The 22,384-nt window shown below is 40.1% G+C and overlaps 1 protein-coding gene across 4 annotated transcripts in view; it reads right to left on the bottom strand.

The window, feature by feature from the left end:
* Window positions 1-22,384, bottom strand: part of VAV3 (vav guanine nucleotide exchange factor 3) — a 256,738-nt gene that overhangs the window by 7,266 nt on the left and 227,088 nt on the right. Inside the window, exons 20-26 of one of the 4 annotated variants that reach the window (XM_073642837.1) lie at window positions 22,230-22,366; window positions 18,231-18,296; window positions 16,283-16,320; window positions 15,433-15,549; window positions 11,245-11,332; window positions 4,935-5,064; window positions 957-1,040 (exon numbers count right to left, since the gene is read on the bottom strand). In XM_073642837.1, coding sequence (XP_073498938.1) covers window positions 957-1,040; window positions 4,935-5,064; window positions 11,245-11,332; window positions 15,433-15,549; window positions 16,283-16,320; window positions 18,231-18,296; window positions 22,230-22,366 — 660 coding nt within the window. The remainder of the gene's footprint in view (window positions 1-956; window positions 1,041-4,934; window positions 5,065-11,244; window positions 11,333-15,432; window positions 15,550-16,282; window positions 16,321-18,230; window positions 18,297-22,229; window positions 22,367-22,384) is intronic. The other 3 variants (XM_073642838.1, XM_073642839.1, XM_073642840.1) reach the window with 3 other exon arrangements.

Below are 22,384 nucleotides of genomic sequence, written 5' to 3'. Positions count from 1 at the left end.
TCTGAAATGACTGGTACAAGCCACTATAGAAATGATGGAGCTGCTATGTTCTGCCAACATCTGATCGGCAGGGGTGCTGGGTATCACACCCCTTCTAATCAAATATTAATGGCCATCAATAAAAAAGTAATGGCCAGCCCCCTATAATTGAAAGAAATCCCAATTGATTCTGGGCTTAGGAGTCGAGTGGAAGGTCTCACTCAAAGACTGACCGCCTTCAATATAGGAACATGCATAGAGATAGCTGTCAATCAGTGATTAGTACCGCCTACAGCCCAAGATGAGCGGGAATTTAAGTAATAAAATACAAATTATCTTGAGGCTTTTTGTACAAAGACTATATACCAATCCACTCAGCTCCTTGTCCTTTATATTATGCTTGCCGATCAGACTGCAGGTACAATCTTTAATTATTTTACATATATAGTGCTATTATATTCCACAGGGCTTACAGACAATGAGCAGGTTCCCTTTAAAGGGGTATTCCCATCGCCAAGATCCTATCCCAATATGTAGTAGGTGTAATAAGAATAATATTAGCAAATATCTCCAATTAGAAATGTAGTATAGTTTTTCTGATTCGCTATGTCTCTTTCCTCATGTGCAGGCATTGCAGGACCTTAGGTATCCATGGTTACAACCACTGATATAGTGACAGTTAGTTAGCCATGGATACCTAAGGTCCTGCAAATGAGGAAAGACATAGCGAATCAGAAAAACTATACTACATTTCTAATTGTAGGTATTTGCTAATATTATTATTATTATTACACATACCACATATTGGGATAGGATCTTGTAGATGGGAATACCCCTTTAAGTGAATCTAAAATATTTCATACATCATGACTGATAATAATAACTCATTTACTGATTGTTTCCTAATCTGACAACTGGCAGCTTTGTGGTGAGAGTGAGGGACATGCAGGAGGAAAAGAAAGCAGTGCCATAGCTACCTGACCAGAAGGGAGCAGTGGAGGGGGGCACAAAGCTGTACTCAGGCGCAGTAACAAAAGCAAACCCACACAGCACAGACGTGGCTTGGAGAGAAGACAGACAAGCAAAGACCAGAGAGTCACTACTACGTCACAAAGTCACTGAGAAATAAAACCACAGCATCATTGAGCAGCACAACTGGTGTAACAAGTGCCAAAGCCACACGCACAGCCCAGGGCAGGGACGGGCATCTGAAGTCTTCATGGCCTGTGGGTGGTGTTGTGTGGAGGGAAGCACCATTCATGACCTATGAACCTGGGGTTATTACCTACGACTGTGAGAATGCATTATTGTGTATGCATGTACACCGCTAACACTTTCCAAGCTGAAATTCTGTGCGGATTATTTCCTAATTATATCTCTATTGTGGTCAGTGAGGCATTGTTCTGATTCAGAGTTCCAAATCCTCTGTAAAGTTTTAGGTCCGGTTTCCAAGTCCAAATTCACTTTTTGATGCAGTTTTTTGGGTATGTGCACACAACATCTTTTTCAGGGGGGTCTGTTACCTGCCTGAAAAAGAACTAAAAAAAAAAGCTAAAAAGAATGAACATATGCACTGCAAAAACGACTTGTGTATACATTCAGTCTTTGGAGCGTCTTTTAACCACTTCAGGTTTCCAAAGATGCTAAGTAGTTAAAAGAAGTGAGTAGACCATTCTTCAGGCGGCTTCTGATTGGAAGGCTCTCGCTAGTTTATTCAATACAAGTTAAAAAAGCTGATGGCAAAAGACCTAGCAAAAAATTACCGAAAAGACACCAAAAAAGATGCTGCAGGACAAAAGACGCCAAAAAAGTGTGTCCTGAAGCGTTTTCCATCTGAAAAACTATCCAGGTTCGTACATGTCTAACATACATCGTCAGTAGGTTTTGAAGTCAAAACCATAAATGGAAGACACCTGTAAAGAAGAGACAAAGGGGCCGACCCATTTCTTGTGCTACGCCAGTCTCACTGGAGTACAAGTAGCTGAATTCATTAAGAGGAACACGCAACTTAATGAATACGGCATATCTTAGTGTTGGGCGCATCTTCTTAGTGTTGGGCGCATCTTCTTAGTGTTGGGCACCATACAAGACACCATCATTTTTCATGAACCCATTCCACCGCCTCCCCAGCTCCATCTATTTCAGGGGAGCTGATTCAAAATGGCATGAAAACGCTAAAAGTCGCAAAATTTTTGAGCAACTCAGCGTTGAGCAAAAAATGTTATGGATTTTCAAAGCTTTTTTGACACTTTTCTGTAGTAAAAGCTTTCATGAATAGGCACCTGAGACTTCTCCTTCTCTAAAATCCATTTATGGCTTGTGGATTCAAAAACTGCATCCAAAATCCAAGTATGTGATAATGCACATAGGTGTTATATAATAAAATTCTGGTTACTTTCAGCCATCACAATAACAAAACAATATCTGGGAAATTTGGAGCCAAGAACCACAAAAATGGAGTTCAATTCAAAATTGAAATGGAAAAAAAAATGAATGTGGAGATTCACTGTGAATGTAAAGCCCTGAGATGTCCTCAGTTCTACTCATCTTATAGTTATTCCTGGTTTTCAGAAATAATGCACAAGCATTAGTGGATGGCCCACTATGGGACCTGTCCCCAAAATGATAGGGAATGTGCATCTATTATACATTTATGGTACATCCAGTGGATATGGCAAAAATGAGCTGGGAATACCTGCTTACAGTAGTCATACATATTATACAGAGGACATCCCAACCGATTTCTGTTAGACTAGCTAACTATATAATATGGAGAGAAGTGTCCTGACTTTTCCCGATGGCAGATGTCAGGGAAAAGAAGGATCAGGTATGTTGGAATTCTACATGTCTGATCTTTAGTTGCCACATTTGTAACAAGAGGTAGCCAACGTAGGAACAATCGTCGTGCTACATTTACGGACTTAAAGGGGTAGTCCCATCTCCAAGATCCTATTCCAATATGTAGTATGTGAAATAATAATAATATTAGCAAATACCTCCAATTAGAAATGTAGTATAGTTCTTCTGATTTGCTATATCCTTACTCCATGTGCAGGGCATTGCCGTAGCTTAGGTATCCATGGTTACAACTACTCATATAGTGACAGTTAGCTGTTAGCGGTCGTAACCATGGATATGTAAGCTACTGCAATGCCTGCACATGAGGTAAGCGACATAGCAAATCAGAAGAACTATACTACATTTCTAATTGGAGATTTTTGCTAATATGATTATTATTGCACCTACTACATATTGAGATAGGATATTGGAGATGGCAATACCCCTTTAAGACTGAACAGTGGTTTGGTGCTCTACGCTATTCGTGTGGTACACGTTATTCCTATGGAAGGTGCGATATTCAAAAAGCACAGAGCTGCTAATGATGGCATAAAGTATATGGCCACCTTAGAAAAATAACATGTTTTCATTGTCTCTTAAGGTTAAGCATGCTTTATCCGACAGCGCCCAGCTATAACACCCAACATGCAGTGACGCAGGCCTTGCACTATAAGCACTTTTTTGTCCTCCAGATCCTCAAAAAAAAAAGGATTAGCATTTTTTTTTTCATAATCAGGAATCATGGATGGGAAAAAAGTAGAGCATGCTGTGTATCGTACATAAGCTGCAAGGTCATTTCTTCACTGAGTATAGCATGCGTGCTCTGTGATTGGGAGAGGTGACACTACAGTATATCACTGCCACAACCTGATGAGACTAAAAGGGGTGGAGCGGCATTGCACATACTCAACCTGCGCTCCATTCATTCCATATGATGCTCCAGAGCCCTGTGGCTTTTCCAGCAGCCCCAAAAAGAATGAATGCAGCGTTGTTCGGGCATCCGACCTGCCGCACCATTTTGGAATGGGATTAAAAGTATCCCCATTTAGCTTATAGGTGGAAAATGGTCAGACATCCACCAATCAATAAGATATCACCTATCCCGTGGATAGGTGATAACTGGTTTTAAAACGACAACCCCTTAAAGGCTTTGAGCATGAAAAGTCATATTTAGTGGAAGAAGGAGGACTGGATTTTGGCATTGAAGATTAGAAACACTTTTTCGAAGGCTTACTGTGGGAACAACTTTTCTGATGTGACAAGATGGGATCTGATCCCATTCTGAGAACTAAATTTATGGCTAGAGAGATAGAGCCGGAGAAAAACCATCATCCTGACTAAAAAGGGGCTATAGATGTAACAACTTATTGTGCATGTCTGACATCTGAACAGTAAAAAAGACAGGAGCCTTAATGCTAATTTTCTGGCACAGAGGAGCACAGAGTTAGCAGCCACACATAGGTCCTTGGGGCCGAAAGAAGACCATCATAAGAAGACACCAGTCTAAATGACAAATGGTTTGTAAAGGCCCCTGATACAGATTTTCTATTGGGACACTTTTGTATAGATCATTAGGCTGAATTCAAAACAGTATTTGCAATATTTGTTAGCTGTATAGTCAAACGTACCCCAGGACCCTATTCAGTGTCTCTTAGACCTCCATCAGAATAGCATAGAGCAATATATGTATTTTTCAGATGTATGGAATAGCGGAGTGTTGCTGTACCATACAGAGGCATGCTCAACAAAAGCATCCCACACTTTATATATATAGTTTTTTAACATAGGAGCCTAAGGATAATGTAGCCCACTGAAGAGCGGCATCCTGGCTTATGTTTTGTCCTCCCTTCATATATGCTATACAAACATGAACAGTGTGAATTGGACTTTACTGATGACACTGAAGAGGGTCACATACTTCATACAAAGTTTGCTTGATGAAAACAAGTGAAGGAGAAATAATGGCTTAATCCTGTTGACTCTAATCCCGGTTTAACAATTAACAAGCAGTCACACTACATTACAACTGCTGGTGTGTGACCGCAGCCATAGGACTACAACACTCAAGAGGAACTGATCACAAGCCAAGTCACCCTGGTGGACGAACAACTACTTACACATTCCCAACGACCGGTTACTTGCATGTCCAGCCTGATTTTCAGGAGAATTGTAAGGGAATAGAAGAGTTGTGTCCAAACTTCTGAAACCTTCGCGGAGGGATTGGTGCTTATAATATTCTACTAGTTCCTGTACGGAGCAAACATATAAACCTATTATGTGGGGATCAATCAGTATTTGTGCTACAAAATTCAACAACAAAAATTCCCCAAAAAGAAAAATTCAATACACGTGAAGGGGTTTTCAAAACCACCATTAGTATATGTGACATCTGTGTCAGTTCATGCCCTTCCTGTCGTGGCTCCTGTTGCCAGGCGGTGCTGCGCCTTTGTTGTGGTCGACGCAAGGTGACAACTCTAGTTCCGTGTCTTCAGGTACTTATAGTTCTATCCATACTGGGAGATCAGTAGTTAACTTTTCAGTATTTCCTTCCTTTCTGGGTGGGGCTGCAGGATATTTAAGCTCCTGAAAGCCTGCTGTCCACTGCCAGTTATAATATTACTTTTTCCAATAGAACGTCTCAGTATCCTGTTTTGGCTCCCTGTAGACTTTCCTGATTTTGACCATGGCTTGTGTTTTGACTAATCTCTTGCCTTGTGATTTATTCCCTGTACTGACCTCCTGATTATTCTGATTCTACTGGGCCATTCTTCTTGCCAGCTTGCACCACCAAATGGCAGCTAACTCCGTGGCCCCAGCCTAGGGGTCCATGTGAAGTCCAGATCCCTGTAATGGGGTTAAATGGTGAAGTACAGGGCAACCCTTGGGATCTGGAAAACGGAGTAGCAAGTACTAAGCCTTTTCATAGTAGCCCTCTTTGGAGCTGCTGAGTGACAACGAATAGTGCTCCTGTTAAAGTAGAGCTATAATGGTCTACCGGGAGAGCTTCTGTCCACCAACACATGAAGTATTAAATTCTGGAATCATTCAAACTGAAAATACTGCTTTATATAATGACTGGACAGACAGCTTAATATTTGTAGTATTGAGAGAGGTGGAAAAACACTGCTTTACACTGAAAAATGCATCTGGCATATGGGGGAGTCTTATGTCAAAGGTTACATCAAGAAGATTTCCCAACTATTAATGAAACACAATGTGCATAATGCCTTAAAGCTTGGGTTGGCACTGCACTAACAGATTGGCAGTACCCAAGCCATTACCCAATTCAGCCTGAGGGAGCATATAGAGCAGAGGTCCCCAACCTTTCTGACGTTAAGAGCCACATGTGAAAGGGTCACGAGCCAAATCCAGCTCATGCCACAGTAGTGACACCCAGAGCCCCCATTACCAGAATAATGACAGCCAAAGCTTTTCCACTGAAATCACACCGAGGCAGTATATGCCAAGCTCCAGGGTTTCCTTTCTTACCCCTATTCCGATCTGTTGTTCTGTGCAGGGCTACACCCAAAAGTCACCATCTAGATACTCTTAATAGCTGTTTGCTACACCTGGTGGTAATGCACCAAGCTGCCAGACAGCCGCGAGCCCACACATCACGGGCCCGTGAGCCACATGTGGCTCTTGAGCTACATGTTGGGGACCCCAGCTCTAGAGGTACGAGTAGTGGATAAACCATGGACTCTTGAAAAATGGGTACAGAAATGCAAATAAAAATCCCCCTCTCCCGGAAAATAATTGAAAAGTTAAGTACACCATAATGTCACATTTCTTCCATTTCTTTCTTTACCATAAAAAAATATGCAGTAAATACAAACTGATCAACCAGGCCGCTCCAATTATAAAAGTAAGGCCACGGCCCCACTATCAGTATTTGGTCAGTATTCGGTCAGTATTTTTTCTCAGGAGTGGGAGCCAAAAAAAGGAGTGGGTGATAAATACAGAATTGGTGACTTGTTTCTATTATACCTTTTCTCTGATTGTTTCTCATCTGGTTTTGGCTCCCACTCCTGAGAAAAAATACTGACCGAATACTGACCAAATACTGATAGTGGGTCCGTGGCCTAAATGTGATACTTATTCAACCAGAGGTTTTCTTGATTTTTATCCTAAGATACCCTACAATTATGATTTAGCTTTTCTTTGAATTGGAAAGCTTAAATGTCACATTAAGATGGAAACCGTCTGCCATGATTTATCCTGGTTTTAGGCTTTCCAAAAACAATCTCATTAAGGGTGTGCTAAACTTTTTATATCCACTGTTTATCCTAAGAGGCTCCATACATACCAAAGCCGATATATATATCTAGTGATATACAAGCAGTATATTTAAACTGTAAGTGAACTAATTTATTCTCCCTATTCCAATTATACAAATATATTGTTCTACTTTAATTGCTATGTTCCGGGGTTGTAAAACTCTATAAAAAGCCATTACAAAGAGGCACAATTTGGAAAGTTTATGTGGAAAATTAAATCTCTTTCATTATTATGTCTCCTAAAAGTCAGTTCTCTTTCATTCATTTATCTTAAAAAAAAGTAAATAGCAGGAAAAGCATGATAATTTTTTGCAGACCATAAAACAAATGTATTATATCACACTGGGCATTCTTATAATTCAGGAATATGTGCAACTTCTAGGTCAACCACTGAATCCATACACATGAAATACACATGCTGTGGGCAGCTAATACTCGGACATATCGCTGTAAATAAAAGTTGTGATAATGTATAGCAAATACCTATAAATATTTGTAAAATCATAACTGCAGATAGCCATAGAGTCTTTCCAATACTATGATGGTATTGACTCAATGCACAACATAAGCCGGACACATACCATCTAACACATATTATTCTGTGCAGCCAAATGGTCACTCATTCCTTATACACCTCTCATGCTAGGATAACATTTTTTTTTACCCTATATGTACATATACTGTAAGGATGCAGCTGGACAGGTCCTTGACGAGAGATATGGTGTCACCTAGGTGGTTAGCCTCAGTGATGTGCAGACCGGAAAAGCAGGCTCTACTACCATTAGTGCTGAGAGCATTTTTACAATGGGCCCAGATTCTGGGTCCGGGTTAAAGAGGTAGCTAGAGAAGTTGGATAGGACTGCCTGTTCCCATATCTCCAATTGAGGCTTTGCAGCCCATTTAAATGGCAACTGCTCTATCTCAGATGTGGTCTGTGTGTGTGGGAGGTGGAAAAGACCTATAGTGCTGGCAATCTTAGACAGAAGCTGAGAAGAGAGAGACGACTGTGATCTGGATAGGTGAGCCCATCCTGATATTTGATACCTACATACATATGAACTGTTTATTTTATGTTATACATTTGTGCCCAGAAGAGGCTGTTTTTTTTAACAAACTGGAGTTTTTATGAGTCAGTAAAACTTTACAGTGGGTACGGAAAGTATTCAGACCCCTTTAAAATTTTCACTCTTTGTTTCATTGCAGCCATTTGGTAAATTCTAAAAAGTTCATTTTTTTCTCATAAAGGTACACTCTGCACCCCATCTTGACTGAAAAAAAACAGAAATGTAGAAATTTTTGCAAATTTATTACAAAAGAAAAACTGAAATATCACATGGTCATAAGTATTCAGACCCTTTGCTCAGTATTGAGTAGAAGCACCCTTTTAAGCTAGTTACAGCCATGAGTCTTCTTGGGAATGATGCAACAAGTTTTTCCCACCTGGATTTGGGGATCCTCTGCCATTCTTCCTTGCAGAACCTCTCCAGTTCCGTCAGGTTGGATGGTGAACGTTGGTGGACAGACATTTTCAGGTCTCTCCAGAGATGCTCAATTGGGTTTAGGTCAGGGCTCTGGCTGGGCCAGTCAAGAATGGTCACATAGTTCTTCTGAAGCCACTCCTTTGTTATTTTAGCTGTGTGCTTAGGGTCATTTTCTTGCTGGAAGGTGAACCTTCGGCCAAGTCTGAGGTCCAGAGCACTCTGGAAGAGGTTTTCATTCAGGATATCTTCGTACTTGGCCGTATTCATGTTTCCTTCAATTGCAACCAGTCGTCCTGTCCCTGCAGCTGAAAAACACCCCCATAACATGATGCTGCCGCCACCATGTTTCACTGTTGGGATTGTATTGGGCAGGTGATGAGTAGTGCCTTGTTTTCTCCAGACATACTGCTTAGAATTATCACCAAAAAGTTCCATCTTCGTCTCATCTGACCAGAGTATCTTATTTCTCATAGTCTGGGAGTCCTTCATGTGTTTTTGAGCAAACTCTATGCGAGCTTTCATATGTTTTGCACTGAAGAGAGGCTTCTGTCGGGCCACTTTGCCAAAAAGACCCAACTGGAAGAGGGCTGCAGTGATAGTTGACTTTGTGGAACTTTCTCCCATCTCCCTACTGCATCTCTGGAGCTCAGCCACACTGATTTTGGGGTTCTTCTTTACCTCTCTCATCAAGGCTCTTCTCCCACGATTGCTCAGTTTGACTGGACGGCCAGGTGTAGGAAGACTTCTGGTGGTCCCAAACTTCTTCCAGTTAAGGATTATGGAGGCCACTGTGCTCTTAGGAACCTTGAGTAATGCAGAAATTATTTTGTAACCTTGGCCATAGGGATGCAGTAGGGAGATGGGAGAAAGTTCCACAAAGTCAACTATCACTGCAGCCCTCCACCAGTCGGGCCTTTATGGCAGAGTGGCCCGACAGAAGCCTCTCCTCAGTGCAAGACATATGAAAGACCGCATAGAGTTTGCTCAAAAGCACATGAAGGACTCCCAGACTATGAGAAATAAGATTCTCTGGTCTGATGAGACGAAGATAGAACTTTTTGGTGCTAATTCTAAGCGGTATTTGTGGAAAAAAACAGGCACTGCTCATCATCTGCCTAATACAATTCCAACAGTGAAACATGGTGGTGGCAGCATCATGCTATGGGGGTGTTTTTCAGCTGCAGGGACAGGATGACTGGTTGCAATTGAAGGAAACATGAATGCAGCAAAGTACAGAGATATCCTGGATGAAAACCTCTTCCAGAGTGCTCTGGACCTCAGACTTGGCCAAAGGTTCACCTTCCAACAAGAAAATGACCCTAAGCACACAGCTAAAATAACAAAGGAGTGGCTTCAGAATAACTCTGTGACCATTCTTGTCTGGCTTAGCCAGAGCCCTGACCTAAACCCAATTGGAGAGACCTGAAAATGTCTGTCCACCAACGTTCACCATCCAACCTGACGGAACTGAAGAGGATCTGCAAGGAAGAATGGCAGAGGATCCCCAAATCCAGGTGGGAAAAACTTGTTGCATCATTCCCAAGAAGACTCATGGATGTACTAGCTCAAAAGGGTGCTTCTACTCAATACTGAGCAAAGGGTCTGAATACTTATGACCATGTGATATTTCAGTTTTTCTTTTTTAATAAATTTGCAAAAATTTCTACATTTCTGTTTTTTTTCAGTCAAGATGGGGTGCAGAGTGTACTTTAATGATAACCCCTTTAAGGCTGGGACTGGACAAAGCTTATACAACATTTTAGATGTGCCTATCTTATTAACATTGGGATATTTTGATGTAAAACAGTATAGCCATGGACTGTGGAATAATCAACTCGAGCTACTTCTTTCATATGTTAGATGATTTCTCATGGACTGCAGAACATCTGGAGAGTCCAATTTGGTTCCCTAAAACAATTGTAGGGATTCATGCTCTCTGGTAGCCGCTTGGAACATAAAGTCACAGGGGTTTTATATCATAAACAGAATAATATTTATTTTCACTGGTTGCACAGTACCAAAACAAAACCATGAATATAAAACCCCTAGCCTTGTCCAGACGCTAACTAAACAATATAGTTTATTGGGCACTTCAGACATGGTTGAGCTAGTCCCAGTTCGGTCCCACAAAACAGTTGTCATCCAACAGCAACAAATGATACTTGCAGTTTGCAGCACATGGCCTGTGCAGTCTCTTTTCAGAGAGAGACTCAAGCTTGTCTGTCTTTCCAGCTCATACACAATCCACTGTGGTCATCTCCTCCCAACTGACTGATTAAGGTGAACACCTAGCCTGGTTATAGTCAGAGCTATCCAGGTGCACCTAATCAGAGCCTGTAGAGCTAGGATTTAACCCTAGCTTACCTGGTTTTGATACACAAGTTAATAAAGGCATTGCAACCACAGACCCCCCTAACCAACAAATACAAATCAGACGAAAAGCCAATAACCTACGAATAAAACCAATAACGTACGAATAAAACCAATAACCTACAAATAAAATAACTACTGCCCACTGTGGGATATAGTGAAATCTTGCGGATCTCTTTAGCTAACAAGTCATATGGCTTTCAAGTTGAGGAAAGATGCTTTTGGGCAGAAGGAGTTTAACAAACAATAGATCAGTGTGACATTTTTTTTTTCCGCAAAGGAGCGGAATCAATGCTTACCATTAAACTTTTAAATTTCCTATTTTCTGCAATGCGAAAAAAGCCATCTCTCGTTAATATCTTGATGTGCTTCACTTCATTGTTGTACCTGCGGGCAAGGCATAACTTCTGAATATAAATTTGCTTTTAATCAGCCAAGGATCAATAATTACCTGCGGGCAGGGCCCAAAATAAGAGTAAACAGATTCATTGCAGAGGCTGAGAGTATATTCCATCCAACACAGGTCTGACAACTCATTAACAGAATATATTTAGCCGGGTGAAGAAAAAGATGCAGTTTGCTTTTTAAAAGATTGGGTAACAAGATCGTATTTATAACCAATTAGTTCTTTTATATACAGTGTGATTTAATGCATATTATTTGTGGCCATGGGCTACTTTAGAAGGTATATGGTTATATGAAATAGGTGTCAAGGAATTAAGAACTTCAAGGATGACTATAAAGGACGTAATGTATATTTACAAAGATTTCTCACAAATGTCCAATGTCCTATAGTTATTTCATACGCTGAGTATTAAATACATAAGAGTTTTGCTGGAATTACATTTAAAGAAAAATGATTACTTTAAAATCTGGGCACAGACCTGCATCTTTACCTGCGCTATGTGCTGTATGATATAGTGGTATTATATTTCATTATTTGTTTGCACAGGATTTTTATATCGTACTCTACGTATTACTGTATTGATTGTACATTAGTGTAATGATGTGTAACCCTACTAATACATAAGGATGATCTTGGGGACATTCCCTCATGTGAAGAATTGTAGTTTTCATATATTCATTGGGTCTAGTGTACAAGAAAGGTTGGGGTCCACTCACACATGGTTCGCATTGAGCATTAGAGTAATACATCACCCATGGGTTTCTATGTTTAATAAAAGTATATTGTGCAAGTTTTTGGGGGTCTGCTTTTATATGGAACAGTGCAACAGACTAACTATTCTACACAGCCGAAAAAATTATACTATTGGCCTACAAAGAGGGTTTTGGATGCGCACGCACCAAACAGACACTGCAGATGCACTTTAACACTTTTCGATAGTTTGGCCACTTACAGAATACATGGGGAGATTCACTAAGCTGAATACCACAGAATTCAGGCCTAATTAAAAAAAGAAAAAGTCTAACATGGCTTGCATCACATTTGTTATGTGTTGTAGACACTTTTTTCGACCCCCAGACAAAGCAAAATGCGAAACACGCGTCAAGCTGTGGGTTGTTTCTCAATCTCCAGTAGCTCCTTTTTGGTAATGTTTGTTTTAATTCTATTTTGTCCAGCATAGGTATTCACTATATAATTTACTCTAGTAGCACTTTGGTCCATATAGCTTGTGCTTACAATGAACAATAATATACATTTATATTGATGGTGATTTGCTATGATCGTGGTGCCCCCTCCTTTTTCCTACCCTTGTGCAGTTTTAGTTTTAAAATACAGGGAATATATATATTTTTGTACCATGTTAGCCAGTAGAATATTTCAATTTGAGACTCCTCAGTGGTTGATGCCTTTTAATTGCTAATTGCTAACTGAAAAGATGGTAACAAGTTGCAAGCTTTCGAGACTATGCAGGTCTCTTCATCAGACTAGTATAATGCAAAATCTGAAGAGTCACATATTTATACACAATAAGACACAGAAATAATGCAATAGATGAGACAGGTGACGGAAAGCAGACTTATTACTATGTGAGAGATAAACAGTTCTGGCTATAAATATTTTAGCAGTTAATAGATAAGGAGTGTGCAGGTTTTATTGTCCTGTGAGTAGGTCCAGTGTTATGATGACCCCACAAGTCTGATGGACACATTCCTTAGTTGATGTAGAATGACATAAATCCATGCGGCACATTCATTCTTGCTCTGAAAGTGTCAAAGGTCAAAATTAGTTTATATTCCGAGATTCTTCTTTCTCTTTGAGATTTGAAATTACCTTTTAATACCAGTAATTTCATGTCTTTGATGCTTTGATCAGGGGAACAAAAATGCTTGGCTACAGGTAGATCTATTCTTTTTTCTTTTTCTTAAAAGCTAAAATATTTATAGCCAGAACTGTTTATCTCTCCCATAGTAATAACTCTGCTTTCCGTCACCTGTCTCATCTATTGCATTATTTCTGTGTCTTATTGTGTATAAATATGTGACTCTTCAGATTTTGCATTACACTAGCTTGATGAAGAGACCTGCATAGTCTTGAAAGCTTGCAACCTGTTACCATCTTTTCAGCTAGCCACTAAAAGGTATCAACCACTGAGGACTCGCAAATCTAAAAAGTTTTAAAATACAATTTTATGTCCTAATAAACATTATTTTTTATAACAATGGTATTGATTTTGTGTCTTGCACCTTATTTGCATAGTGTGCACACTGGGGATGTTGGTTTTCCATAGGTGTTATAGTAGACATTACTAATAAAAGGAGGTGTGTTTTAGGTTTGTATTAGTGGGAAATTGCCTAAAATGCAAAAAGCACAATTTGGTGTAAATTAAGCCCACTAATGGTGTAAACTTAGACTTGGCAGCTTAAAATGCACCAAATGTATTAAACAGCTTTAGTCACTGACAAATGTGGCACATTTTGCAGTCTCATTAGACACAATTATGCAAATTACAATATATATACAGTTTTTTAAAGTACGTGTATGAAAGATCAGACCCATCTTCTTTTAACACTTTATTCAAAAGTCTTGAATTAGTTTTCCATGACTGCAAATTTGATGGCTTATTCTTGGAATATGTCTTCAATACTAGATTTCTTTATTCTATAGGTTTCTTTATTCTATAGGTATCCTATAGTTTTCTTTATTATAGGCTCTATAACCCACGTCGATCTGCTGACTGAATGGGACTTGAACCTCTAAATAACATCAAGTTGCACAGAGCTGCAGTACTCCGCACAGCCACTAGAGCTGAACAAAAAAGATTCCCAGGAGTCGGCATCACAGGACCCTCTGTGGCAGCCGGACAGGGGCAGTACGAACTTCCCCGGCTGGCAGCCTCTTATGACTACTAGGCCCCCGCGATATCATGCTGTTGCTTGAGGCCTACAATACCGATAAAAGAATAGACATATACATACAAAGGCACCTCCAAAAGAAAGAAAATTAGATCAACTTTTTTTAGACAAAAAACCCAAATAGACAGTTAAAAACAGTCAAAAGAGAATACAGATTGCGCCATAACCTCAATCCCAAACCTGAAATAAGGCTCAAAGGATAATGCTCATATAATCCATATGTAGAAAAGAGAAGTTCATGATTCCATAAAACAGTACAGAGATCTAAAAAATATGTAAAACTAGTAAAACAGGTAATGATGCACATCAGTAAAGAGCATGAGATAAATACCAAGAAATACAGTGGCATAAACAATACACAAGTATTAAGATAGTCCCCTGAGGACGTCACTATCGGTGACGATATCCGTGGGGATTACTTTTCCGCCCAGATGACGACTCTGGAGCTGAGGTCATCGGTTGACTGTGCACACAATTAACATATGCGCATTGTTTACACTACGGTATTTCTTGCTGTTGTTCTCATGTTGATTACCGCCCTGCTGTGCATCATCACCTGTGCTAGTTTTACATTTTCCATATGTATTATCTCTATACACTTTGCATGTAATCATGGACTTCTCTTATCTATGTGTGGATCATATGGGCATTATCCCTTGATCCTTATTTTGGGTCTGGGATAGCGGTTCTGGCACAATGTGCCTGGTGTTTTGAATGTTTTTTATTGCCCATTTAGGTTTTTTGCTTAAATAAAGTTACAATATATGAGATAGAATGTTCTCCAGCTTGGAGGGGCAGCTTCTTTGTATGCACAGTATATGTTTTCTTTTTTCATTATTGCCTGCATATTTCTCATACTTCTCAATATTCATCTGGGATGCCCACTCTTTTTTTGTTTGATAACCAAAAAGCGTCAGGCACCAGCTAGACGTGGTTTGCGCTGCAATGCCAACTCATTGTGGTGGTCAAGTAATTAAAGAGGTGCCCAGGATACCGGCATTAAAGAGCCCGCTAAGGAAGTAGGCACTGCCCTGGTCTGGCTGCCATTGACTATCAATTGGATCCCGGACCAGGGTCCTACAAATCTTTTTGTCCAATTCTAAAGGCTACCACCACAAGTACAAAGCTGTCCGGCAAACAATAAATTGAGAGGTCTCATACAGACTTACTTAATACTGATTGCATACTCCCTGATCTCCTTCGTTCTGTGTCGGATGAGGTAGGTACTGTTTTCTCTATTCATCAGCTCTACCTCTGCCTGCACCCTTTCCATAGCCCCTGCATACCTAGAAAAGGAAAAAGACATTTTACGTGTTAATGTGATAACTGTGTCATACAAACCAAAAGCCACACAAACTATTCCAACCCAATTCTACTGCAGTCATTTTATAGACATACTTTAATATTAAAATTAGGATCACTTTAATAGTGCAATCCTGGCTGCTTTTCAGCCTCATCCCTTCCTATATGTGTGACCATCAATTCAGTGTAGGCAAAGGAAGATTCCTCGGCAGCACAGTAGACTGCCTCTTCCAGCTACACCTGCTTGTCTTAGGTTGGCTGTTACGTAATACAGCTTGCAGATAAAATAAAACTAAATACATAAGAGGGAAATGGTGCAGGAACAAAGAAGACTGTAAACTACAGTATGTACTAACCATGGACCAGGAAGGCAATGTGAAGTCACTGTGTTACAAAAATAGGATGAATGTAATATGAATTTATTCTACTAAATCCCAGGAGCCCGGAATGCCAATGTACCGAAATAGTTTCTACTATTGCCAGACTTTTTGGATTGTGCTTATGAACTGGCTACTAAAAAACAGATTGACTCTGGAGTGGTACAGCTGATTGGCTGCTACTGTCCGCAGGGTTTTGGCCGTTCTTAGCCTAGATTCTTATTAGAATATACAGGAAAAAAAAGAGCTTTCCTATGAACTCCCTTCTAAATCACTAGAGGATTAGTTATTATACTGATTTCAATGGAAGAAGGTTAAAGGCTGAACTTCATGTACTCACCATGGCTGTCCGGAGTAATCTATCGGCTTTGGCATCTGCTATGGGAAAAGAGATGAGTAAGAGATGTAGAACCACACTCTGTAAGGCTAACAACTTAAAAATTCAGCCTATTCCCGTACAATGTTGGTCCGGAGGACGAAAAAATCCATAAGGCAAAAGCCATTTTTTTCCCCCGACTCACAATAAGGCAATTAGAACAAATTCCTGGATCAACAACCCATCTCCAGAAACCTAAAAGCATAACTTGTAATGTTACTACATTCAAGAAAGGCAACCAGCCCCCTTTTGAATAATTTTAGTGAATTTAGGCTACAACTTTCTAAAGCAAAATGTCTAATGTTCTCACTGCTCTTACAGGAAAGAATCTCCTTTCTTGTTGATATTGAAGCCTTTTTCCTATAGATGTAGATGATAGAGAACGCCACATTGCTACAGCTTCAGTCCTCCTCCTGCTTTTAAGTCATGGCTCAGGACAAAAAAGTGTTAATATCTACAACATCTTTTTAAATTTACTGCCATTGGAAATGTTCCCAAAAAGTGAAAACTTAACGGATTTCCCATGTGTATTTTTATTTTCTAAGATATCTCATCCACCCACTACAAAAAATATCAGTAGCATGAATTGACTAGCGCTGTGGATTAGAAATACGCCGCATGTCAGTTTATAGAGCAGACGCCGGTGCACATTTCACCCAGTGAAATAAACTGCTCGCTCACACCATTTCTGCACTAGAAATGCAATGTGGACACAGACCCTGACGGCTCCTTCACACGACCGTATTTTCGGTCCCAGCGCTGTCTGTAAAAAAAAGGACAGAACACAGACAACACTTGGACCAATGTTATTCAATGGGGCAGTGCAGTTTGGTGATTTTTTTCACTGAATGAATCTGCATGTAGTTTCTTCAGGGTGTCGGATGAGACTCATCCATTCAAGTCTACAGGAGTGCAAAAACACCAGGATCACAGTATAGCATCCGTTTATCATGGACACATTTCAAATCTGTAACAAAGGAAATTGTAAATGGTCCTGTAAATTATTAATAGCTGCTGCTGTAAAAAAACGGATGACAAGTGAGAAAAATAATTGTCCGATTTTTCTGGATGAAACTTTTACAATGTCTTATATGTCCACATGAACCCAGCCTAAGGGTAAGAAACTACATCCTAATCTTTTTAGAAAGAGTCAAACACAAGTTCTAGCGTAGGCTTCTTTCATGCCACCTCTAATTAGTAAGCCATCTGCAAACACGCTCATATATGAATCATTTATTACTACGGTTAATTAAACTTCTGTGCAACAAGTGACATTTGGCGGAAAGAACAATAGGGTGAATTAGAGCACACAGTAAAGATGAGGACGCTCATCCAGTAGATCGATGTACCCAACTTTAGCCATTTACCGCTGTATCTGCAGTCTGCTAAATGCTGGCTACATAGCCACATGAGACATACTGGCTGCAGCCCTCCATTACTTCCATCAATGCTATGGACTGCCTCAAAGTAATTTGGGTATTGTAAGAAAATGATAGCTTCACTGAAAATTCGGGTGCTTAGGCTAAGTGTATAAAAAAAAGTCCAATTTTGATCCCGGAAAACACGGATAATATGTATTGTAGCCTGTATACAATCTGTTTTTTACATCCTTATGACATCCATCTTTATACATCAAGGGTTAATAAAATTTTGGAAGAGCAAATACAGTTTCTTATGTTAATCACTGCAATGTATTCGTAAAAATCGGATGCTATATGGATGATCAGTATAAAATGTAATATTTTTTGCACACCCATTAGATACATGTGAGAAAACAGTCGTCCATGTGAGGCCAGTTTTTTCACAGACAGCACTCAGATATAAAAGGCAGAGTGGTGTATATATTAAGCCAACCGCCACTTTTTCTGCCAATACATATCTGATTAATTCGGTAAGGTAAAGTCATACTTACACATGGGCTTGGTTTTACTGCATCACTTGGAAAAAAGCCGAGCTCTCCCGTGGCGATATTTTTTCCCTGAAACAGAATAATTAAACTAGTTCTTTTATATTCAAAAATGGAAAAATATACACAATGGAATCGTTATGATAATAGATCCGGCATCCCTCCTGTTATCCTACAAGTCCATCAGCAACATATGCATAAAAATCATATGTACAGGTATTCGTTAAGCCATGTGCTCTAACATGCAAAACAATAGGACAGCAATGGGCTTCATTTACCCCCAGGGATATTATTATGAAGATGTCAGCCATGGCAATCACAATGACAGAATCAAGATCATGATCAGAGTGCTAGAAAAATATCCTCCAAAAGAAAAAGATAAAAAGCATCCAAGGTGCACCGATCCAGAAGGAGTTTTGAAGAGAAGCAGTTCTTTATCTAACAGTCCAAAACCAGCAGCACAATCCGATCATTCGGTTCAAATGTGGATGGATCAGACGTCCTGGAGCACTTGGACTGGACAGCAGTTTGGAGGAGAAGAATATTTATTTTTATTTTATTTATTTTACTCGCTTATATAGCGCCATTAATTCCACAGCACTTTACAGACATTATGTGCGCTGTCACCATTGGGGCTCACAATCTAAATTTCCTATCAGGATGTCTTTGGAGTGTGGGAGGAAACCTTAGAACCCGGAGGAAACCCACACAAACATGGGGAGAACATAGAAACTCCTTGCAGATGTTGTCCTTGGTGGGATTTGAACCCAGGAGCCCAGTGCTGCAAGGCTGAAGTGCTAACCACTGAGCCACCGTGCTGCCCATTTATTTACAAGATGGTGTAAAGTATAGCTATATATACTCAAAGTTACACCTCTTAATTACACTAAGCATCAATGACTTGGTGTCATTGATAATTAAAGAGTGTTATTTGCATATAAATAGCTACAGTTTACACCAATTCTTTCCTTGAAAATGACTCATATTATTATTTATTTTTAAAACACCCTTAATTCCAGGGTGATCTACATCTGAAAAAAGGCTCACATAGATTTATTTATATATGTTAAGTAAACAGATTGTCAGACAGTTATAGAGGGGGGAGGATCCTGCCCTCACCGGCTTACAATCTGCAGGATGTTGGGGAAGGAGGCAGTAGGTTGGGGCGTTGCAGCGGCTCCGGTTGTGGAGGGGTTATTGCAGGCTGTTGGCGTTTTTGAACAGATGAGTTTTCAGGCTCCATTTGAAGGTTCCAAAAGTGGGAAATAATCAGATGTGCTGAGGCATTAAGTTCCAGAGGATGGGGGATGCCCGGTAGAAGTCTTGGAGGCAATTTGGTGAGGAACATACAGTCATATGAAAAAGTTTGGGCACCCCTATTAATCTTAAGCTTAATGTTTTATAAAAATTGGTGTTTTTGCAACAGCTATTTCAGTTTGATATATGTAATAACTGTTGGACACAGTAATGTTTCTGCCTTGAAATGAGGTTTATTGTACTAACAGAAAATGTGCAATCTGCATTCAAACAAAATTTGAAAGGTGCATAAGTATGGGCACCCTTATCATTTTCTTGTTTTAAATACTCCTACCTACTTTTTACTGACTTACTAAAGCACTTTTTTTGGTTTTGTAACCTCATGGAACTTTGAACTTTATAGCCAGGTGTATGCAATCATGAGAAAAGCTACTTAAAGTGGCCACTTGCAAGTTGTTCTCCTGTTTGAATCTCCTCTGAAGAGTGGCATCATGTGCTCCTCAAAACAACTGTCAAATGATCTGAAAACAAAGATTATTCAACATAGTTGTTCAGGGGAAGCATACAAAAAGCTGTCTCAGAGATTTAACCTGTCAGTTTCCACTGTGAGGAACATAGTAAGGAAATGGAAGAACACAGGGACAGTTCTTGTTAAGGCCAGAAGTGGCAGGCCAAGAAAAACATCAGAAAGGCAGAGAAGAAGAATGGTGAGATCAGTCAAGGACAATCCTCAGACCACCTCCAGAGAGCTGCAGCATCAACTTGCTGCAGATGGTGTCACTGTGCATCGGTCAACTATACAAGGCACTTTGCACAAGGAGAAGCTGTATGGGAGAGTGATGCGAAAGAAGCCGTTTCTGCAAGCACGCCACAAACAGAGTTGGCTGAGGTATGCAAAAGCACATTTGGAGAAGCCAATTTCTTTTTGGAAGAAGGTCCTGTGGACTGATGAAATCAAGATTGAGTTATTTGGTCATACAAAAAGGCGTTATGCATGGTGGCAAAAAAACACAGCATTCCAAGAAAAACACTTGCTACCCACAGTAAAATTTGGTGGAGGTTCCATCATGCTTTGGGGCTGTGTGGTCAATGCTGGCACTGGGAATCTTGTTAAAGTTGAGGGACGCATGGATTCCACTCAGTATCAGCAGATTCTTGACAATAGTGTTCAAGAATCAGTGATAAATATGAAGTTACAAAGTGGATGGATCTTTCAGCAAGACAATGATCCAAAACACCGCTCCAAATCTACTCAGGCATTCATGCAGAGGAACAACTACAGTGTTCTGGAATGGCCATCCCAGTCCCCAGACCTGAATATCATTGAACATCTGTGGGATCATTTGAAGAGGGCTGTCCATGCTCGGCGACCATCAAACTTAACTGAACTGGAATTGTTTTGTAAAGAGGAATGGTCAAAAATACCTTCATCCAGGATCCAGGAACTCATTAAAAGCTACAGGAAGCGACTAGAGGCTGTTATTTTTGCAAAAGGAGGATCTACTAACTATTAATGTCACTTTTCTGGTGAGGTGCCCATACTTATGCACCTGTCAAATTTTGTTTGAATGCAGATTGCACATTTTCTGTTAGTACAATGAACCTCATTTCAAGGCAGAAACATTACTGTATCCAACAGTTATTACATATATCAAACTGAAATAGCTGTTGCAAAAACACCAATTTTTATAGAACATTAAGCTTAAGATTAATAGGGGTGCCCAAACTTTTTCATATGACTGTATAAGAGCAGAGAACATAAGCAGGTTTTTCAAGGCTTGAAGATTATGTGTGGGGAGGTATCGGAAGATTAGTTTGGAGATGTATGAGGGAGGGTTGTTAGTAGTTTAAATTGAATTCGCTGGGGGATTAGAAGTCAGTGAAAGAATTAGCAGAGGGGAGAGGAAGAGGAGTAGCGGGAGGAGCAGCAGAGTTAAGGACACAAATATTTTTGTGTCCTCAAATATTTTTGAGTTGGAAGAGGCAGGAGATGGTAAGGGCTTGGATATGTGGATTGAAGGACAGGACAGAGTCAAGGGTTATACCGAGGCAGTGGACTTGCAGTCCACAGGAAAGCGTGATGTGGTTTATTGTGATCGATAAGTCTGGCAGGGGACTTAAGTGGGGATGGAAGAAAGATCATGAGTTTGGTTTTGTCCACAATGAGTTTTAGAAAACGTGAAGAGAAGAAGGTGTATATGGCTAATAGACACTCTGGGATTCTGGACAGTAAACAATTGACGTCTGGGACAGAGAAGTAGATTTGAGTTTAATCAGCATAGAGGTGATAATGGAAGCTGTAAGACTCTTCGAGTTGCCGCAGGCCAAAAATATAGATGGAGAAGAGTAGGGGAGGCATTAGGAGGTAGCATGGGATAGGGAAATGATACATATGCGGTTAGTGAGGTATGGGGAGATCCAGAAGAGGGCAAGGTCATTGATTCAAAGGGAAGAGAGGATCTTTAGTAGGAGGGAGTGGTTGACTGTGTCAAAAGCAGAGGACAGGTTAAAAAGTAGAAGTATAGAATAAAAGTTGAAATGTATCTCTACATGGCATGTTCACATCGGAGTATTGTGTCCTCCAACATGATCAGAATGCCAGGGTAGAAGCCGATACAACAAAGTGAATCCTATCACTTTATATTGCATAGATGCCACAATCAGTATTGAGCGCTGCATCACATAGGTGAAATGTCTAGCATCTTCACTGGAATAATCTCCGCTACTACAATACGACCAAACACCTACCTGCCAAAACAGGCTGAGAGGATCTGCCCTTATTAACTCAATGGTGTCTCCAACCTGTATGGTGAGCGAAGGGCCATTGTTCACCGGAGGTGCTGGGTAACCGTTGTAAGGCCGAATAACCTGCAACTTTGGTAAACCTGTAAGTAAAACACAAC

This window comes from Phyllobates terribilis, unplaced genomic scaffold (assembly GCF_046119375.1).
Source record: "Phyllobates terribilis strain yellow unplaced genomic scaffold, ASM4611937v1 Scaffold_8__6_contigs__length_399053987, whole genome shotgun sequence".
In the NCBI taxonomy this organism is placed as follows: domain Eukaryota; kingdom Metazoa; phylum Chordata; class Amphibia; order Anura; family Dendrobatidae; genus Phyllobates; species Phyllobates terribilis.
Note: the sequence above shows the minus strand (reverse complement) of the source record. Positions and strands in the feature narration are given on the sequence as shown.